The 22,263-nt window shown below is 38.5% G+C and overlaps 1 protein-coding gene across 2 annotated transcripts in view; it reads right to left on the reverse strand.

Annotated features, from left to right (window-relative positions):
* The window catches only part of EDIL3 (EGF like repeats and discoidin domains 3), a 266,089-nt gene that overhangs the window by 33,452 nt on the left and 210,374 nt on the right, over positions 1-22,263 (reverse strand). For both annotated transcript variants that reach the window (XM_038170824.2, XM_038170823.2), the window contains one exon: positions 19,939-20,123. In XM_038170824.2, coding sequence (XP_038026752.1) covers positions 19,939-20,123 — 185 coding nt within the window. The remainder of the gene's footprint in view (positions 1-19,938; positions 20,124-22,263) is intronic.

The raw sequence follows: 22,263 nt of genomic DNA on the forward strand, positions 1-22,263 counted from the left end.
CTAGGCCATTCTATGGGAACCTGAATTTTTAACAAGTAGCTTCTTCAGACTCAGGTGCTCTCAGAAAGGCAGAGCTGGCTAAAATATCCTTTAGAGCCCTTGGGGACTGTTTGTGGGCACAGTTTAGAATATAGTGTGACCTCTGAGCAAATACACTAAACTAAAACTGAAAGAAAGCAAAGCCACTGTTAGACATTGCTCAGTACTGGGGATGGAGAACATAGATGTACTAATTGTTACATGTGTATACAATGAAGTAAAAATAAAACGAAAATGCTAATGCTAAATGATAATGCTATTATGAAATGTTAAATTTAACAAAATATGTATTTCTGCATTTCTTGGAATTTGTAAAAATGCATATTGGCATAAATATGTACTAACAGACATATTTACATATGTCTATTTACTAATACTAATTACTTACAAGAAGTAATACAGAATAAATGTGATGAAAAGATTAAGTCCAAAATAAGGCATCAAACATGAATTTGCAGCATCCATGTAAGATCCAATGAGCTACTGTACAAATTAACACCCTCATCAAAAGAAAAAAAAAAAAAAAAAAAAGTCTTATAAGCAATAAGACTTTCCTTGTTCATAACACATAACATTTTCTACCTCACTGTGCCCCACCATTTCAAGTGATGACAGGAGCAGACAATTTATAAGCATCTGCTTACTATTTGCTAAGTTGGGTGGACAAGCTCTTTATTTGCATGGCATCTGCCTGCTACCTCTTCTGATCCTTATCAAATTCCCACCCCATAACCACTAAGCCACCTTATATTGTTTCAGTGGAAAGTTAGGCATTTTGTGTTATCTCATGATATCTTAACCTAAATCACACATTTTTGTTACTCTGAGCTTCAGTTAATACAACGTGCTTTCACCTCGATCAGTGTGAAACAAAGCAGAGTGAAGCGTGTTTCAGCTTCTATCTGACTGAAGGATTCCTATGAGCTCTCACGAAAGATTGAAGCTCGCTTCATAATGTTACTTTTCAGTACTTTTCACAGTGCTCATGTTTCTAAATTCACTCAGCTGTTTTCCCTGTGACATTTGTAATTGAACACCAAATTCTGCATAAGTCATCCCTATTTTTATAGTGTGTTCTGACAATGATATTTTACAACTGTTATTAAGGCAAGTGCATTTAATAACAGAGTATCTGGTACTAAAAGAGCCGTGCAGATTTGAGTAATCAGGTTTTAAATCTCTATTCCTGCCTTCCATTCCCCACTAGCGTTTACGGTGGACATAGCTAATTATGTTCTATGCCTTGATTACTTACCCATCAATGTACCACAAACATGTTTGGATGTTGCAGTAAATTAAGCTTTTTGTACATAGCTTGCTATCAGCAAGCTTGCCAATTATTCTCCAGCCATTTATTTAACCAGGCTGAAAAATATTGTCACTTATACAAATCAAAGCTACTGTCAGTACCTTTAAAGTTTCATATACCATTAGTAACAATTCAAAATCCTTCCATGGAAAACCCTCTTTTGTCCATTGACATAGTTGCTCTTTTGTTCCTTTATAAAGTGTAAACTTCTCTGCTTACTTTTACTTAATAAGAGAAACAATATTGCGAAGATCACTTAACACTCTTAACTAAAGAGTTTAGAAATATTGATAATAAAATGATTAGGTAACAGCAAAATGTGTTGTTCTCCTGGCTACCCACTTAGTTGCTTACATAGGTAATTCATCCTGTGTTGAAGCTACTTCAGCCATTTAATGAAAGATACAGTACATTGCTTGACATGAAACAAGTAAAAATCTGAACAACAGGACACACTTATAGACCTTGGATACTTATCACACTTTTCTAATGCCGTCCTCCTTGGCCATCTGACAGTGCCTGAAGGACTTCCTTATAGTACAGTGTGATGGATGGAACCAGCAGATCCACTAAAACAGCTCCTAACACTCTGTATTATCTGTCCATACTGGTAATTGCCCTAGCCGCCAACTCCCAAGATTTTCTCCATTTTCTGAGGGCTAGCCAGTAATGTGATTTGATGACTTCAGAGGAGAACATACCGGAATAACATCATTCTTGGCATTTAAATTATTGTGTAGAAATATAATTCAGGTTATTACCCTAATAATACTGAAATCAAATCAGTTGCATAATTACATAAAAATACCATAAAATAAAAATATTGAATGAGAAGCTGGGCTACTCTTATCTCACCTGGCTTCTTTGTTCTGAAAGGTGGGCTCCTAAACAACATTAGTTGAGTAAACTCAGTGAGTAGAGAGTCAATGGAGAGGAACAACCTCCTCCAGAGCGCTGCTCATTCCATACCTCTCAGTTATCTCAGGAAAACACAAATTACTCTTTGGAAGTAACTCTCTTTAAGAGAGATGACACAGATGGAGTGCCAGTGACTTGCATAGATTCAGCTAAATAGATTTAGGAAAAAATACAGATGCAACTGTTTGTAGTAAGGAGTCATACTTGAATGAAATCCTCACAGGATTACAAAACAGAGTAAATTCTATTGTAAGTTGCAGAAACAGTTGCAGGGTGTGATTCTGCAGAAATAAAGCTGAGAGTCCTATAAAATCAGAGCAGCACCCATGTAGCTGATAAATCAGTCTTTTGTCACTATTCCTGAGACAACGAGATCATGCAAGCTGAGTGGAGAAAACTACTTTGACTGACACAGAGGCACATGCCCCCTGTTTGTCACAAAGCACTGAGGATTTACTTCCAGCTACATGAGAGCAATTTTTGAAAGGAGTTCTCCAAACAACAGAATTACACAGAGATCTCAGAGGAAAATAAATAATAATTAAAAAAAAGAGAAGATTAATGAAGTATCACTATTCTGTCCCCACATTCCTGTTCACTTTTTTTTTTCTTTACTTTGACTTGTGCTCTCCTGTAGCTCTGGTCCCTTCATGTGTATGGTTGATGTCTCTGCAGAAGACCGACATAAGAGCACAAGCTGGACCAAAAGTCCTGAACTCTGCCTCCAAAAGTGGCCAGAAGCAGATAGCAAAGACAAATTACACAAGTTTCAGCCTGATACATCTGCATTCTCCATTAATTTTCAGGCAAGGGAATTCACAGAATCACAGAACACAGAACTGTAGGGTTTGAAAGGGACCTCGAAAGATCATCAGGTACAACTCCCCTGCCAAAGCAGGTTCCTCAGAGCAGGCTGCCCAAGTAGGCATCCAGACAGGCCTTGAATAGACTGAAGCAAAGAAAGCATTCAGTATCTCTGCCTTCTCAGTGTCTCCCGTGACCAGGACACTCCCCTCGTTCAGCAAGGTACCCACATTATCCCTAGTCTTCCTCTTGCTGTTTACATACTTGAAAAAACCCTTCTTATTATCCTTTATCTCCTTCACAAGCCTCATCTCTAGGTGGGCTTTAGCCGTCCTCGTCGTGTCTCTGCAGGCCCTGACAACACATCTGTACTCCTCCCAAAAAGACAGGCCCTTTTTCCACATTTCATAGACCTTCCTCTTTTGATCTTACTGTTGAGCTCCTTGCTCATCCATGCAGGTTTCCTGTCCCCCTTCCCTGATTTACTGTTCTTTGGGATGCACTGATCCTGAGCATGGAAAAAGTGCTGCTTAAATGTAGCCCAGCTCTCACAAGCATCCTTGCCTTCTAGCAACCTGTCCCCTGAGATACTCCCAAGCAGGTCCCAGAAGAGGTCGAAGTTGGCTCTTCAGAAGTCCAGGGTAGCAATCCTGCTTTTAGCCTTACTTCCTTTGCCTAGTTCCATCTGGAATTCCACCACCTCATGGCTGCTGCATCCCAAGCTGCCCCCAACCTTCACATCCCTAACAAGGCCATCCCTGTTGGTAAGAACAAGGTCCAGGAGCACCCCACGCCTTGTCGGCTCCTCCACCACCTGCGTCAGAAGATTGTCCTCAACGCATTGTAGGGACCATTTGGACTGCTCGTGCCTGGCCGAGTTGCTTACCCAGCAGATGTATGGGTAATTGAAGCCCCCATGAGGACCAGCGCTCGTGATCGTGAGGCTACTAGCAGCTGCTGGTAGAAAGCCTCATCAACTTCCTCCTCCTGATCTGGAGACCTGTAGTAGACTGCCACCGCCGTGTCTCCCATACTAGCCCACCCCTTAATTCTTACCTACAAGCTCTCCACTTGTCCTTCACCCTCCCCCAGCTGGAGCTGGGTACACTCTAATTGCTCCCTCACATAAAGGGCAACCGCACCCCCTCGCTTCCCCAGTCTGTCTTTCCTAAAGAGGACATCACCCTCCATGACAGTGTTCCAGTCATGTGAGCTGTCCAACCATGTCAGTGATCACAATGAGATCATGGCCCTGCGACCGAACACAGATCTTGAGCTCATCCTGTTTATTTGCCGTGCATTGTTGTACAGGCACTTTAGGGAAGCAGCAGGTGCAATAACCCCTGGGGGGATGCAAGAAGAAGATACTGGATGGGGGATCAGGAACACTACCTTCTCTGAGGAGCCCTCAGACAATCCTATGGGAGAGCTCAGAAGCTCTTCCCTGTATTCAACAGTGACAGTAGTGACGACTTCCCCCAGCCCTTCTCTGTCACCTTTAGCTCCCCTCCCTTTCCCCATCAAACCTAGTTTAAAGCCCTGGTAATCAGCCCAGAAAGCTTGCTCCCCAACACACTTGCGCCCCACTTGCTCAGTTGGTGTCTGTCCGTAGCCCACATACCCGGCTTCTCAAAGGACGGCCCAAGATCAAAATACCCAAATCCCTGGTCCAGACACCACCCCCTCAGCCAGTCATTTACCTGTCCTGTTCTGCTCCTTCTATCTGCATCCTAGTCACCCAGCGGGAGGACAGAGGAGAACACTACCTGCAACCCCGATCCCCCCAACAACCTCCCCAGAGATGTAAAGTCCTTTTTAATATTCTTATTTTTTCTAATAGCAGCTTCCCAGGATCCAACCTGAATGACTACGAGAGGATAGTAGTCCTCCTGTTTAATGAGTTCTGGCAGAGCCTTCCTAACGTCTCTGACATGTGCCCCAGGAAGACAGCACACTTCTCTGGCTAGGTTATTTGGGTGGCAGATAGGAGCCTCAGTGCCCCTCAGCAAGGAGTCCCCAGTCACCAGGACTCTCCACTCTTTTTTTGTGGCACCGGTTACAATGCAGTGCTCCATCCGGCCCTGATCCTTATGTTTTGCACTTCCCCCAATCTTGACTCTCTTCTTAGGGTTGCTTCCCGGGTTCGGACTACTGTCCAGACCCTCAGCCTCTTCTGCAACCTCCATGAGAGCCTCAAATCTATTTCCCAGGGACACCATGGGGGTAGGTGGCACCGTGGGTGTCGGGGGCAGATGTCTCTTTCTGCTCCGAGCCAAGACAAGGGTGCAGCCCTTTGTCTCTTGCGGACAGTCTAGCCCTCTGTTCCACATGTGGTCAACGGGGGCAGCCTCTACCCCTTGTTGGGACATAGGAGAGGGCTGCCGAGCAACAGCAGGGGCAGGGAGACCCCTCCTAGAATTCCCTCAGTCTAACATGTTTTGTCTATTTAGTAATTTTAAAGGCTTTTCTTCCTGTAAGGGCTGAATGAGTTCTTGTCCAGTCTACCACTGAATGCAAATCAACCTCTCACAACCACAAACCATTAGTCAGAGTTTCTCAAGTCTATCAAGCATGGTGTAAACCACTCAGTAGTTTTTTTTGTTTTTTGTTTTTTTTTTTTTCATTAATCTGACTCCCACTGTTGATGTTTTCTGTTTTTTATAGTTGTCTCTCATATTCCTCGTAACATGACTGTTTTCCAGGTAGAAATTAAGTCTACTTAATCATCAAGTATATACTGTCATAGAGTATTTACTTTTTTTTTTTTTTTTTTAGAAAGACAGTACAGTTAAGTCCAAGGTGAGACAAACAAACAACTTTTATGTATATTTCTCTCCAGTTGTCTTAACCATTTACCCTTTTGCTTAATCTCTGTGCAGGCACTTAAGACTCAACTGTGATGTTGAATCACACACACTTTCCTTATCTATATAGAGCGGGCAGTATTTCATTATCCACTAATGGGCAATACAGAGAAGAAATGGGGTGCAGAAGGCATAAAATTCCTACACGCTCAGTTCATACAGCCTGTAAGTGGCAAGTGGAATAGGCTCTAGAGAGGTCAATGCTCACTTGTAATAACGATATGCTTCTTGTTGCACAAACCTGGCTCCCCTCTCTAGTCTTCACATTATTTTAATAAGGACAGATTAGTAAAGGAGGCACTGAAAGGATAACAGGGCTCTGTGCTGTGGCAAACACTGTGGTACTTGCTAGTCATCGTCAATGGTAAGATTTTATACCCACTGTAATTTTGAATGCAAGTACTTGTAGCTGCTAGTGGTGTTTTTTTTTTTTTTTTTTTTTTTTTTTTTTTTGTTGTTTGTTTGTTTGTTTTTTGTTTTGTTTTTTTTTTTTTTTTTTTTTTGTTTTGGTTTGTTTTGGTTTGGTTTGTTTTGGTTTGGTTTGTTTTGGCTTGGTTTTGGTTGGTTGGTTTGGTTTGTGTTTTTTGTTTGTTTGTTTGTTGGTTGGTTGTTGTTTGTTTGTTTGTTTGTTTTCTCCTTGTTTTGGCAGTTATGGTTTAGACACTTAATTGCTTCATAACATATATAGAGAGAATAGAGAGAACAAATCTAAAGAGGAGCAACTGCGGGAGCTGGGGATGTTTAGCTTGGACAAAAGAAGGCTCAGGGGAGACCTCATTGTACTTTGCAGTTACCTTAAAGGAGGCTGACCTTTATAGGTGGGGATCAGGCTTTTCTCCCAAGTATCAAGTGATTAAGATTAGAAGAAATGGCCTGGAGTTGTGCCAGGGGAGGTCCATGTTGGATATTAGAATAAATTTATTTTCTGAAAGGGTTGTTAGGTATTAGAACACATTGCCCAGAGAAGTGGTTGAGTCAACATCCCTGGAGATCTTCAAGAAACATATAGATGTGGTGCATAGCATGGTGGACTTGTCAGTACTAGGTTAAAGGTTGGACTAGATGATCTTAGATGTTTTTCTAATCTGAATGATGCTATGATTCTATTATTCAACAATATTATGAGTTTTCTTTAAAAGAATAGAAATAGACAATGTTTTCCAGAAGAACTGACAGTGATGGCTACCAGCCACTGCTGCCTACAATTCTAAGAAAGAAGTATTCATGGTTTTATTCTATCAGGGAGCAATGATCATGCACTGTCTCACGCAACAAGAAGGACTAAGTCAGACCAAAGCTGATCCCAGTATCCTGTTTGTTACAGCTCTAAAACTTAGGAAAACTAAAAAGCACTTGTTGCCCTTGGTAGAATGACCTTCCTATATTTGGTTGGCCTAAGGACTTTCTGAAATTGTATCTGAACAATCACTTATCCTCCATGAATTTACTGAATCTGTGATGAGCTTACTTACATATTTGATCTCCACAAAATTCTACAGCATATGGGAAGTTTATTTCTATAAATATACTGACTACTAATCTCACGTGTCCTTACTTAATTTTCATGTTGTAGAGAATACCACATATTCCATTCCCAATGGTGCTATTTCTTTGCCTTTTTTTTTTTTTTTTTAGGTGTATGACTCAATGTCAAGTGACTGCAATGCATAATATGGATTACTCTCAGGCATTATCCCATATACTCTGGAAATACCATGTGGAAATAACTATCAGTATTTACACTGACTTTACTACAGCCTGGTTAGTGCTTCTGGTACTTTGCTTTGAAATATCACAACATTAATTCTCATGTTTAATTCAAAGAGTGAAGATCAGCATCCTGCCACCCACATATGAACCAGAACCCGTATATACTAGTTGGCTTCTTCTTCTGCCTCAAGTAGACATTGTTTATCTTGGGTATTAACTGTTCTGTAAAAAAAAAAATTCCATGTTAATCTAATAGGTTAGTTAATGGCTCTTCCTGAGCTGTAAAAAAACTACCAAACTGCTGCTACAGTCTTCTGTGTGTAATGTGGTCCTGAAGTTGGTGTAATAAACTAATTAGTGGAACAAACTTATAGATCTGTCTGTTTTTATTTTTATCCCTGCTATGTGATGATTACAATCAAGTGGGGTTCTTTGAAGAGATCTGCATTTTATAAACATTGCCTTTGTTAGAAATGTGGCATTGACTTGTCTTTTCAAGCATTTCTCTTTAATCTGTGCAATAATGGGATGATACAATGTAAAGTGACAGATGATCAAGTTGTCTAGAAAGCTCCACATAGAAAATCTCTACTCCAGTTTTTAAGACCACACAGCCTAAATGGCTGAAGTGCAATGCTGAAGTGAGATTTATAGGTCTCTGTAAAAATGAGGAACAGATTAAATTTGAATAATTAATTTTAATGTTTTCATTTATTTTCTTGTGCATTAAACTTTAACTTGCTTATATCTTTTAATGCAAGAAATAAAATCTAATTCCCAGAATTCAGTTCTCATTTCAGTCAAAATAAAATGGAAAGGCTCATGCAATGCAGGAGGACTGCAGTGTAAATTGATTAGCCACAATTTCCACCTTCTTTGTAAGCTTCCATAATAGATGACAGACTTTTTTAAATCACAGAGTTAGACGTTGGCTTACATTTTATTTAACATGACAACATTTATTTCCAATAGCTTCATTTTTTTTTCAAGAATGCTATTACTCCATTTGAAGTTTGACTTGTCAGAAGGTCAGAAATACAACACTGTGGTCCTTCACTATCTATCCTCTTTTGCCCCAGTAGCAGGAATCATTATTGTTTCAATAGAACTAAAAACAGATAGCATTTTATGACAGCTTCACAGGAGAGTGGAATGCAGTCAGAAAATTTTTAAAAATACTGTGGAAAAGGATTGCACCATCCCCACATACATGTAGTCAGATATACAGTAACTCAGATATGCAAAATACTCAAAAAAAGCATCCTTCATTCCCAAGTGTTTTTTATGATGGATATTTTAAATGAAGAATTATCTTAGCATTACAAAAAAAAAATATTTAGCTTATATCTTGCTATAGAGTCAGACTGCCTTAGCATCACAAACTCACATATATTAGAATGGGGAATAAAGCAAATAAATGGAACCATGTTGAAAATCTCCAATAACCCCCAAATAACTCTTAAATTCTCATAAAACAGAGATTTAATTTTTAATATCAAATGACTTTCTAGGACTATGAATTATTGCTATGAACCTTGGAAAACAAGACTTCCAAGCTCCTTTCAAATGAAAACAGCCCTGTTTGATGTATTTCAGAACACAAAGCAAATCTTATTCTGGTCTGGCAATTTATATCAATGTACATTTGGAGGAAGTGAAAAGAATAAACAATTTGGTGGCAGCTGATGTGAAAAATGGTCAACAACTAATAACTAAACTGACAGCTGCTTTAAGGCCACTCTGAGGTTTATTTTGAGTGTAACAGTCCTCCCTGTGGAGCTAGATCTGCAGGCAGGAAACAGGCAAATTTGCCCAAAGAACAAAACAAATGCATCATTCGTTTGTCAACAGGCACCTCTCTACTGCTGGTAAGGCTATCACTCCCATTAGCTCAGTTGGATTTGGCATATATTCTCCTGACGTGCCATCCAGCCAGGGATGTAATACTGTGGTGTTCACATTATTTGACTGAGGTTCACCACACTCATTGTACATGTATTAACATGCAACATATACCTATATATGGACCAAAAAAAATAATCATGGTACTTCCATGTCCAGCTGGAGAACTTTCATGGGCTGAATGTCAGTGGGAGACATTGAGAACAACACGGTTTTCTTCTGCGATGGATTTCTCTGTGGCTCTCAGCTATGCTCTGAAGTGTGGCCACTATACTCTGAAGCCCATTTTGGCTGTAGGAGTGTAGAGGCATCCATGTTTTGCCAATTCATTGTCAATGAGTTTTACAATCTCAATATTGCAATGTAGATTGCTAGTGATTCAAAACACAAACAAACAAACAACAACAACAAAAATACCTTCTAAAAACTTCTTACTTTCATTCTGTGGCTCCATAAAATGACATCACCTGAAACTGTTTGATACTCTCCAAAAAAGCAAGTCTTAACTACTCCTGCAGCATGACACTGAGGTTCTTAAAAGTTCAGGATGCTCTTTAATACATAGAAGCACGCATAACTGAACCCACAGCACAGCCTTTGAATTCAGTGTAACTGACAAAAACAAATAAGACAAACATCACAAAGTAAAGCCAATAAAAATAAATTCAGATAAAGGAATATGCGGTGAGGGTCTGTTACTCTACTTATAAATACTGCATCAAGCTTTTGTAGCATTTCTGATATTGCCAAATGGGGATCATTAGCCATCTGTGGTAAAACCTTTGAAAACATTGTGGTAGTTTTCTTAATACTTCTTAGCTTAAAACAGTATTTGTTTGTTATAATTCTCATTACCTCGTAAAAAAGATGACCCACTAAGATGGGTTTAAATATTGTTACTTTTGTCTTTGGAAAACACAGACCTGTGCTTTTTACAGAGGTGTTTTCCTTTTATGAGCTACATATAGAAATAACTTGTAAAAATATTTTTCTGTTTAATTATATGACAAAGAAAGGCTGCATTGAAATAGAATTAATATATCTTGTGGTTAATTAAACATGAAGCTTTGAAGAAGATCACTCCAACAACAAAAGCAATTAACACTTGGTTATGTATGGGATATAATTAGGCAGGCAGTTATTGCAATCCACAGGACAAACTTTTAAAGCATGCATTCCTTTAAAATAATACATTTTCTGACTTATTTTAGGGGCAACTGTCGAACAAGAGCACAAGTGCTGTCAACTCAAATACCTTCTCAGCTCTGTCCACATGTCAAAGATGAATTACAGATTAAGAACTATGGCTTCATTCTGAGAAAATTTGCCTTTATTTCTGTCTTTATGCTCATTGAACAACTCTCAACTTCTGTACGTCATCGTATACCCAGACATAGGCTCAGAATCAGCAAGGAACTCCTGTGAGAGCCTGTTCCAACACTTTATATTAAAAGTCTGAAGGTGCTTTTGAACAAGACCCAGGTAATTGAAGAAATGTTTATCTGCGGTATTTTTGTGTCTACTGTCATTTCCCTTTTAAATTCTCTCTCTCTCTTTCTCACCTTTTCTGCTAAGATTTTTCTCCTCTGTCATGTTTGCTGACAGGGAAACTGCTCTTGCATTACCTGAGGATCAAGCAGGATGGATGTTATTAAGCAGGGTGGAAAGAGGGTCTTGCACAATACATCGCTATATAGACACACCTGAGTTAACACGGAAACTAAAAACAAAAAGCCAAGCTATTAAGTATTATGCTGAAACCAACACTAAACTATCACTGGGGTGTTACTGGGGAAAAACACACAACAAAACCAATGAACAGGGTAAGATTCAGAAACATCAAGAGAAATGTCCATACTCTTATGTGAGGCTTTAACATGCAGAGATATGGCTGTTTCATTTTTCTGCTTACTGCTTGGTAAATGTCAGCCTGGTTAAGCACATTTCCTCCTTCTCTGAAGAAGGCTGCAGGGTAGTCAGTTTCTTTTGAAGTTTACATTAATTTGAGGTTTATTTGTCATTAGAACTTCTTTGTGTTTATGCCTCAATTTCATTATTTACTTAACAAAAGCATATATATGATCTCTGTTCACTATTTGCCAAGCTAGGAACCATCTGTCTTTATCTACATTATGCAGGGAACCAAACAAGAAAATGAATAGCAGATGTTGAAGAAAAAAGTTCTGAAGTCAACCAGAATCTTGTAATACAGCTTCACAGAGCTGTTAAACTGGCATCAAGACTAAAAGGCTAAGAATGCAAAATTGAGAGGCCAATCCAGTGAAGAGTGCCTTTCCAAGATATATTTTACTTGTAGGATCTTGACAGATATATGAAGAAAATATATAAAAGTGCCTTGCTTAGTCAAAAAATAACATTTGGGAAATATTATACAAACATAAAGGGCTAATAAAAACAGCACAGCCCAGTTAATAAAGCACTGAGCTATCAGAAAACAGAATTAGACCCAGTTCCACGCTGCTCTTTTGTTTTCATCCGGCATCAGCTTTTGTCTTGTCTGTTTTTACAGCAGGTATTTCTTCACTGCTGAAAGATAGTTGACCTTGCCAAGGACAGTTCATTTCTCCCCTTCATCTGTATTTTCCTAGTCATCTTTTTGTCTTGTCTAGACTGAAAGTATGTGTGGGCCGAAAACTGTGTCCAATTCTGCATGAGCCTAAAACTAATTCAGATGCAGCCATGAAAACAATGAATGGTTTTATTTGGAAAAAGTGGATTCTATTTTGAAACAAAGCCATGGGAGAAGAAAGGCATGAACAGGGAACATATTTGCAGCCTTTCTTTCTGTACTCCTACCTAGCCAAATTTGTAGCCATTTTCTCATTTTAAGAGAAGGGAAGGAAAGTACAGTTTTGTTGCACAGAGAGAAAACAGTATTTCAAGTCAGTGGAAAGGATAGTAGGTAAAATGAGCAGGAATTTAAAACAATGAAAAACTAACATCTTTCCATAATGCATGCCTTTTTCAGATGGTGCTGCTATTGGCATCAAGCAAGAGCAAAATTTCCACTGTAAATATACAGTAACAAAAGGACTCAGATGCTACGTACATCAAAATTCAGAACAAGGAGGGAGTTTTCGCTTACACTCCCAGATTTTTTAAAGCAAGATCAAAAGCTGTTATTGTAATAGGAAATGGGTCATAATTCAATTTAACTTTCATCTGCAGGGGAGTGATACAGAAAAAAACTACAAGTTGGTAAGGGAACTGACAGTACTCTCCTGCAATGCTTTAAAGCTAGACATGATTCAACTGTTTATGGAAACTTCTCAAGTAATTTTTGTTAGTGATGATGAATTTGTTGTATTTCAAAAATAGGCTCTGGAACAGAGAGTTAACCCCTCATTTTTTACAGAAGACTTAACAGAGAGAGTAGGAAATAATTCTGAATAATTCCTTCTGAACAAAGTAGGACACTAATATTTGTGCAATCAACGTTTTTCTCCTATAATATCCTAATTGTAGCTGCTTTACAGTTCAGATGGACTCTTGTACATGTCTGTGAAGGTGTCAAGCTATGAATTCCAAACACCAGGAAATAATATGCTATGTCCAGTTGTTTCCTATTTACTGGACACCTTGCAACAAAAATCTGCATCTTTCCTGCCCTTCTAATAATCTTCTTCCTTGTATTTTGCCACTTAGAGTAAAATCTATGACTTTACAAAGGCTCTAGACTTTCATATCTAAATAGTAAAATACAGTGTAAATGAAGCATTGAAAAGCCAAAATAAACTAAGATTTTATGCTGCCTTATTTAATTTCAAGGCTTAAATTCAATTACTACTATAAACATTTCCATAAAATGAATTGCAGAAGAGAGCTTTGCAAAGTCAAAAGCAATTTAGGAAGGGCAATGCTGAAATGCACAATTTAGTAACATTATTAATGGGAATAATACATTTAACTTGAAATTTAACTTGATTTTGGGGAAAAATTAGGTTAGAGATTGACCTCTAGAATGGCCATCAAATATTTGCTGACAGATAACTGTGACTAGGAAATCAAGGAATATCTCTTAATACCATTTCTCCAAGTTATATGTGTTTGTTGCTAGCATTAAAAAAGCATTGGCAGTATAGGGGTAAAAAAAAAAAAAGGAAAAAAGAAAAAAAAAGCTTCCTGTTCACCTCTATCTACAGTGTCCCAAAAGCAAATAGCGGAGAGCTATTTCTAAAACCAAGTCCGTGGTTTATGAGCCAAAAGCAACCTGCTTGGCATTTCAGCCTAGGCATTGCAAAGTATATATTTAACAATACGCAATTTAGTAATGGGTACCCCTCTCTACCTGGTTTTGCCTTTGACTACATCACTAAGAACTATTTCTCCACTACCACCTTATTCCATCACTAGCTACTTTTCATAGAGTAATTATATCTATAGTGAGCTCCTGGCAAAGTATGGGAAAGAAAAGATCTATATTAATCCTTTAATCACAGCCTGCCTCGTTATGTTGCTGCATGCTGTGAAGTAACAGACTGAGCGGAGCATCAGTCTGCGAAGCTCTTTGAGGTAAGCATAAAACCAAAAGTGAGTTGCCAAAACTGAATGTCCAAGTTAAATATTTCAAGCAGAAAATGAAAACTGCCTTTCGAAGAACAACAAGAAAAGAAGAAGATAACTTTGAATTGAAAAGATAAAACAACCAATATTGACTGTAAATATCTTTCAGCATCCCAATAAAAAGAGTGGTACAAAGCAATGTTTATCTCCGTATGACTTCCCTTTTCCTATCTGAAATCTACAAACTCACTTTTCTGCCTGTAAGAAATTGTAATTAAAAACCAATACCAGCTTTGCTTCTGAAGAACGAGAGACCTTTTGTTGCTGTATATGTAAAGAATATTGGTTCCTCTCCTGATCTGCTTGAGAGGTCTGTGGTTTATTGGAGCGGCAGAGAAAGATTCATTCCCTTCATTTATTATATGTTATAATTAAGCTTACAATTCCCACAGAATACTTCTGTATCTTTCAAAGACCAGTCACAACATACTGCTTAGCACTCCAAGCTTTCTAGAAGTCATGTAATTTCCTCATTAAGTTAATTACTAGATTGGTCTTAAACTAACATTTTATCCTATTCCAATTTGGGGTATTTCAAGTCCTTAATTAAGACACTGAACATTTTTTTTTCTTTTTCCAGAGTGTGGGTATGAAAATAAAATACTTAAGCTGGTGGCCAGACAGAAACCACTTACTTGTCTACTTTAACCAGTATTGGTAGAAATACTTGCTTTGTTAATGATACAGTTCAAAAGATAATTGGACTATCCACATAATTTTCTCCTTCTGCATTGTTTTCAGCATATATAAATGTTACAATATAGTGATTTTCTACCCGGCAAGCCTCTGCAGAATTCATTAAAAATAAACAGGCAAGTACAGCAAGACAGAGGAGAAAGAGGCAGGTGCAATAACAGAGTAGCAGTAAATACCACATGAAAGAGAAAACAACATTCTTTTATTTTGTGATAGAGTGAAAGAACACCACCATGAAAACAAACCAGGCTAATCAATATGAGATAAAAAAGTGTTTTCTTCCCATATTAAAAAAAAGGGAAGGATTCACCTTACGGAAATCTCAGCATCTAAAAAATCATCTGGTTTAAGCTGATAAACAAAAAGTGAGGAACTATTTGGAATGCAATTCTGCCTTTCTTTTCAACCAAGAGACTTTGTGATGTAGAAAACATGATAACATATTAAACAGAAAGAACAAGTCAAACTGCAGCACTAAGACAACTATTTTTGAGCGGTGTTGATGAAAAAGTCATGAGAATATTATCTAATAGTGGAGAATCGGCTGCCATGAAAAGCACCCAAGCCAAACATGTTATACTACTAACAATCATCACATTTGAAAAAGAAGTAGGTATATACATGCATATAACAGTTGCTTTGCCAGTCTTCACAGTAATCTGTTATCTTTATCAGCATCTGTTTTCTTCCTAATAGTGCTTATCTGATTCCATCACATGCAATCAGTGAGTGAAAATTAGAGTAAGACATTGTTTGTTGCTCCACTGTACTATTTAAGGGAAGGATGATTTTCTTAAATCATCAGTGCTCAGTGGTAGTAATATAAAATGATAGTGAATTAACTGTATCAAGTTTATCTCCAATGCACATCAAGTTGGAAAAAAAATGCAACCTGAAGACATAGGTGAAAGTCAAATTCGCAGTGAGAAAACTGTTTTGAAGTTTCAAGTACGATTGGAAACACAAGGCTATGGCAATGCTGCTGGTGGCCTGAAGATAATGTGGATATGCAAAGGAACCTCAGCAGGTTTCCCAGATGGGTATCCCTTTCATCCGTTTCATCTTCCTCTGTAGAGATACAGACCTTCAAAAAACCCCCGGCATTTCACTGATTTTAAGTTAAAATACAAGACCTCTGTGTGCTTAGAAAGAACTAAGATAACATACAAAACAATTTAAGTAAAGGAGATCGTTAAGGGGGAAGAAGAAAACTCCAGCTATTTGGAAACACCAAATGAAATGAGATGCCTCGGCTGCAAGCAATATTGCAGAGGACAGCAGTTCAGAGAAACAGCATCAGAGAAATTACTTGCTGAAGCACCAAGCAAAGGACAAACGGGCAAAGGCATTAAAGCACAAGGCGCTGCTGTCCTCATTAGGCACAGAGTGGGAAATCAATACGGTGACGGATATGGCATCTGCCGGTCTAGCAGAAGTAGGAAATATTTAAAAACACCAAACCTTTAACTAACAGCAAATAGATGAAAGCAGATTTCAGCCTCTCTTGACTTCATAATTCGTAGCTGCAGAAAATTAATAGTAGCTTGGGGATGGATTTTAAGGAAAATATTAATTTTTTTGAATGATAGCCTTGGCTAGGAAAATGAGATACAGCATGGTTGAAAATTTGTTTACAAGAACAGTCACCAAGCATCTGAAAGATAAGGAATCTTTTCAATAATCTTCATAGCCTCAGTGCCCTACTCCAGACATAAGGCAAGAAGCACTTTAACATACCCAGATATCTAAAAAAACGGGGAGTGTGGTGACTGGCTGGAATTACAGTCCTGGATTGTGTTCAGGAGAAACAGAAGCACTCCCAAAACAGCCTTGTCACAGATCACCAAGAAATCCTTGCAAAAGACTGTGAACTTCCTTGCAGTACCTGGCTTGATTTACATTAAGGTTGTACATAATGATAGGAAGCAAACGTTTACTTCTTTTAAATTTCAGCACTAACTCCTTCCCCTCTCCCCTCTTCTCCTGAACCTTTTTTTTTTCCTTTTATTTATTTATTTATTTTTTAGATAATTTCCCAGCAGTGTCTCCAAAAGGAAAGGAATCCCTAAGGAAGTGCATTCAGGAGCAGAACTGGTTGCTGGAATTAATTACTCCCATTAGGTTTGGTACCCTGCTGAACAGCAGCATTTTTCTGTATCACCACCCTGCACTGATTTCGACTACAACAACTAGAGAGACAAAAAAAGGCAGATTACCAATGTCAGTGAAGGGTCCTACCCTATGAATTAGGCCAGGTAACTGACACATGGCTTTTGCAGTAGCATCTTTACAGGAACAGCAAGTGTCTCCCTTGAAGCAAGCACTTTGGGGAATTCACACCCATAGGATCAGGCAATCACCTACACTCAAACTGGCCTTCAAGTCCAACCACCAACCTGACCTACCAAGTCCCATCACTAAACCATGTCTCCTAGTGCCCAGATTATGACTGAGATGGAAAATGATAATTCTGGTCATCTTGTCACACTCACATTTCCCCCACATCATAGAAAACCGTTTTCTTCTACTAATGGTAGTGTTTGATGTAAACAAGTGTTGTGCAGGGAACCTGTAGCTCATCAGGTAAGTAGAGCTTAGTTCACAACAGGTTTCCAACAACTGCAGCACTGATAAAGTAATAGTCTTAAAGAAGAAAATGCACTGCCTCTGTGATGAGTCACATAGCTGCCTCTGGAGCTAAATTATGGATGTAGCGATCCCAAACACTTCAAGAAAAAGAACTTACTTATTAGTGGCTGCATTTTAAAATAAACAGAAGATTCAGAATTTCCCTTTTTGAAGGAGAGAAAACAAACAGAGTAAAACAATCCCAGCCCATGATAGAGAAGAATTTATCTCCAGGGTTCATCCAAAAGTGCTGTGAACTGCCCATAAGTAGCAAGTAGCATTTATGCACATGATGCAATCACCTCTCAGCAACCATTATCACAGCAGGCTCCCTGATGTGTATGTCAGCACACAAGCTTTTAAGAAGAGGAACAGTTGATAACAATGGCGTTTAGGCAAGGTTCTCCCAAAATAACTACCAGTTGGAACAAAGCTGTTCGAGTCATCCGCATAACACATATTACAACAATAATTTTTAAAGGCATTCAGTAGGCTTTTACCCAATTTTATAGGCTTTCTAGTGAAAATTATAAAAGATAAACCAAATAAGGCATGCAGAGAAAATTCAAAAGGCATGTAAAGCTAACACTGTGAAATAACACATTGGTAGGACAGCCACTTAAGTGATATCCAGAAATCTGTGCCTTACTTTATGCCTGTTTTAGGATACCATGGAATTGCTATTGGGTTAATTCCTTGCAATATGTAATTGCTGAGTGAAAAGGGCATACAGATAAGTTTGCTTTCACATATTTTTTCTTACAAATGTGTTTTGACTAAATTCCGTGAAAGCAGCATGATGATAAAATTGCAGTCAGTGCATTAAAAGGTTACAGTATTATGCATTTTAAAGAAAAAAAGAAAGAACTACCAGCAAACAAAACAACAACAAACAGACAAATTTAAATGTCACGCTTGTTTTTCTTACAGAACTGTTACCCAGTCTTGAAGAATATGAGTCCATCTTTACTCATGGACTGAATTAATAAAAATCAGCTAATAGTGTAAGTTAATGGCTAGATTAGACACTGAAAAAACAAGTGATTTTAATACCTTCTGTTTTTTTCAAACAAGAAATATTATCATACTCTTAAAACAAACAAACAAACAAACAAAACAAAAAAACATAAATACTGCTTGACAAATTTTTGACCAGATTAAAAAATATGCCTTATAAAGGACTTATAGAGACCTAACAAGTGGTCACAGGGGTCCAGGTTAAATTTACAGGTTCAGGCAGGTTCAACTATGGCAAGGCTTAGAACAGAACAGAAAATTTTAGAATATAAGAGTTAACTCTGCAGCTCCCTGCCATCTGTAGTTAATTAAAAATCCACTGTCACCCACAGGAGGAATAATGCACCACAGGGTATTTCTGCAGAGCCTCTGCACAATCTTGGTTTCTTGGCATCATTGACGGGGCTAAAACTGGCTGCAATAAAACAGCCTCTCTTTTACTTGCAGAAACACTTTCATCTGCTTCTCCACCGTAAAATACAGCAATAAAATCTTCCCCCTCTCCAGAAGTTGCTAACTGCTGTTTCAACAAGCTGCTCTAAAAAACTTTCAGCAAATCCCAAGATCTGCAGTTATTCAAATGTTAAATAGACAAAGCAACTGATACTTCCGTGCTATACGTGTGTAAACTTGGGGAAAAGACAGTAATCATATTGCTAAATTGCTTAGCAACTGTAGGTAAAAAAGCTAATATGTCATAATTTATATGTGGAAAGATTGTAGGGGGTTAGTACCACATGTCTAGCGCTATTGAGGCTTCCTGCTGAGAACTCTACTGCAAACTGGCAGCTGATTCAAAACACTGCTATTTTCAACAGTTCAAAAAATGTAAATGTGTCAGCAACTGGTCAAATAGGCTTCCATATGGTGATTTATTGCAATCTTACACATTAGCCTACTACTGACTTGTATAAATCACGCTCGGGCTGAAAACATCGCCTGCGTGCATCTTTATAATGAATTCATATGCTGAATCAATCTCAGTAGCGTCAGACTTGTCTCGAACTTTTGAGCATTCTCATTTAGACAAAGATAATTTCTATGGACCAAGTTTCTTCATGTGCACAAATCTCAGGTAAATATGCTTTTCCAGGGAGCTTTGGAAGGACAGAAGCAGGAAGAAAACCTCTCTCAACAGTAGAGAAGCCAGTGAAACAGATCTGCAAACACTGTTTGTGTTAATTTACAAAGGAATATTCCTGGTTGCTGGAAACCTTGCAACATTTGGCTAGCTCTGTATGCTGCACAATCTGACCTGCAATGGAGCAGTGCAACTAAGGTACCAAAAACATGAAGATCTGTGCAGCCTTTCATAGCTTCATCATCTGCACGTGGCATGGTCAGGATGGTTATAGTCAGGATGGTTATACTCACAATGAGGAGCAAAAAATAATCCCAAACCAGTATATCTTCCCCATACTGGCACCACAAAGAATAATGCCTGTGAAATTTTATGTGAAAGTTTACCTGCAGCCACTGGGACTGGTCATTGTGTCCAGAGGTCCAGGCATTGACTTTGCCTTGCTTGTCCAGCCGAGCTTTCCTGGGCTCCCAAGCAAACATGTCCATGTTGAGTGTCCGGAAAACACTGGAGGCAGAAATTTGATAGTCCTGTATATGTCCCGACTTCATCCCTAGGGGTTCAGAGCAACCTGGAACAGCAAATAAGATCTGTGACACTACCTACTTATCTCTGTAAGTGGTTTAGTTTTTTCCCTTATGGAAAAGAAAACTGGCAATTCTCAAAGAAAGGGCTTTAATCAAGAGTATTGTTGGGGGAAGCTGCAAACAAACACATGAAAAATAGCCAATTCAAGGCACTTTATTTCAACACTACCTTGGAAGAATTGAAAACAAGATAGAGAATTCAAAGTATTTTATGCTCACATAAATTTATGAAGGGAAACAAGCAGAAAAAATTACTTCTGTCTCTTATCTTGGTTTTCTTTTCCTGTCCAGTAGCTTGATATTGTTTCCCCTATTCAGTTCATTTTTATCATGTTTATATGCCTTGCCACAAAACCCATGTTCCTGTGTACTGAGGAAACATTATTTTTTCTTAATGCCATTACTGAAGTATAATGTTAACAAGCACTGAGCCCTTCTACACTTTCCAATTACTACATACCCAGACAAAAAAGCCTCCACACACGCTGGCAGAATGGAAGACTACAGAATAATGTCTGCAAGGGCGGGAGAATATTAGTAGATAATTTTGTAGGAGAAATAGAGTTGTAGGTTTATTTGTTCAAACCAGGTGGATGTCCCACATAACTGAGTTATTTTGACTGCCGCTAAAGATAGATCTTGGGCTTCTTTCTCTCTTTTGGGTGTCCATGAAACAACAAGAGCAAAAACAAATAGAAACAACATCAATATAATAAGTGACTCTGTGTTACTCTGCCCTGCTACAGTACAGTGAGAATATACAAAGCACATCTAGATCCAGAAGAGAGAAGAGGGAAGCTGACAACAGGCAAGACAACTGTGGATGGTAGCACTGTAACAACATTACTGGAAGTGAGGGAGGGAAGTGAGTTGCCTGGTTTTAAGGTTGAAAAGCAAAGAAAAGTGCTCCAAGTGGGGGATGAAAAGTGCTCAGGAAGAGTGGACATATGGCTGCATGGAGCAATGATTGATGGATGGATATTTGTGGGAACACAAACAGAGGGAGCTTTCTTAATTTTTTCCTCAAGCTATCAAAAATCTGCCTGTGTGCAGTTGTGCCAAAGTTGTCACTACATAAATTCGGTTATCCTACTCAGATCTGTGACTGACTTATCTCAGTTAACCTGCAAATAATATTTTAATTTAACTGAATGGGCCAGAATGTGCCCAGGACTAACTGTGGGTGACAAGACCTTGACTTTATAAGACAGAAGTTTTCCACCTGATATTTGGACCCCAAGCCACTGGGCTGGTTCCTTACAGGTAATCATTTGCTAAGTCACCAGCTGTGTCTCTTAAAGCACGCTGGTAAATTGTGAAGACTTTCCCGTGGTTATATGACCCGTCTCAGCTGGTGTCTCCTGATAAAATCAGAGCAGTGTGACCACTGAAAAACAAAAACAAAAACAAAAACAAAAACAAAACAAACAAAAAAAAAACACTCAAAACTATCATATTGTTTTTCACTTTCACTTTATTTGAGCAAGATATCAAAGCTGGCTCTCTTAAAAGTTCATTTTCTCCACAGTATTCTCACCCTCATTTAAAAGACCTGAATCTTGTTTGGTTTCTTTGATATTCCTAGCAAAGACCTTTTGGTCAGATTCTACTTTCTGTTTCTGCAGTTAGTTTAACCACAGAATCAGGTGGAATTATTGGGGATTCAAATAAAGGAAGGTAAGTCTAGACCCCCTGGGGGGTTCAAACAGCAGGAACAAATTAGCAAAGACAGGTAATAACAACATGCTCTTTAATGTAGTAACAACCGTATTTAAACTTTGAAATACTGTCATGTATCATATTCAATTAAAAATAAACAGAGCTAACTTGGGGGTAAGGGGGTGGGGTGGGGGAACAAACAACAACAAACCTTTTCAGAATTGATTCTCAGTTCAAAAATGGAAAATGTGAAGCCTTGCCTGTTGAGGGAACTATCTACTTAAAAACAACAAAACAATTTTCCTGGGAGTAGGAGGCAGCAATTGATAGTGTAAATAAGAGAGACTCATCTGTTGCTTTAGAGAAGGATTTTGCTTATTATTCAACTCTGAAGTATCACTCCAAGATCACAAGGGCTGTCAGCAAGAATGTTTCATCCAAGGAATCTGAAGGAGGCTCTGACAC

Source organism: Anas platyrhynchos, chromosome Z (genome assembly GCF_047663525.1).
Source record: "Anas platyrhynchos isolate ZD024472 breed Pekin duck chromosome Z, IASCAAS_PekinDuck_T2T, whole genome shotgun sequence".
Classification (NCBI taxonomy): Eukaryota; Metazoa; Chordata; class Aves; order Anseriformes; family Anatidae; genus Anas; species Anas platyrhynchos.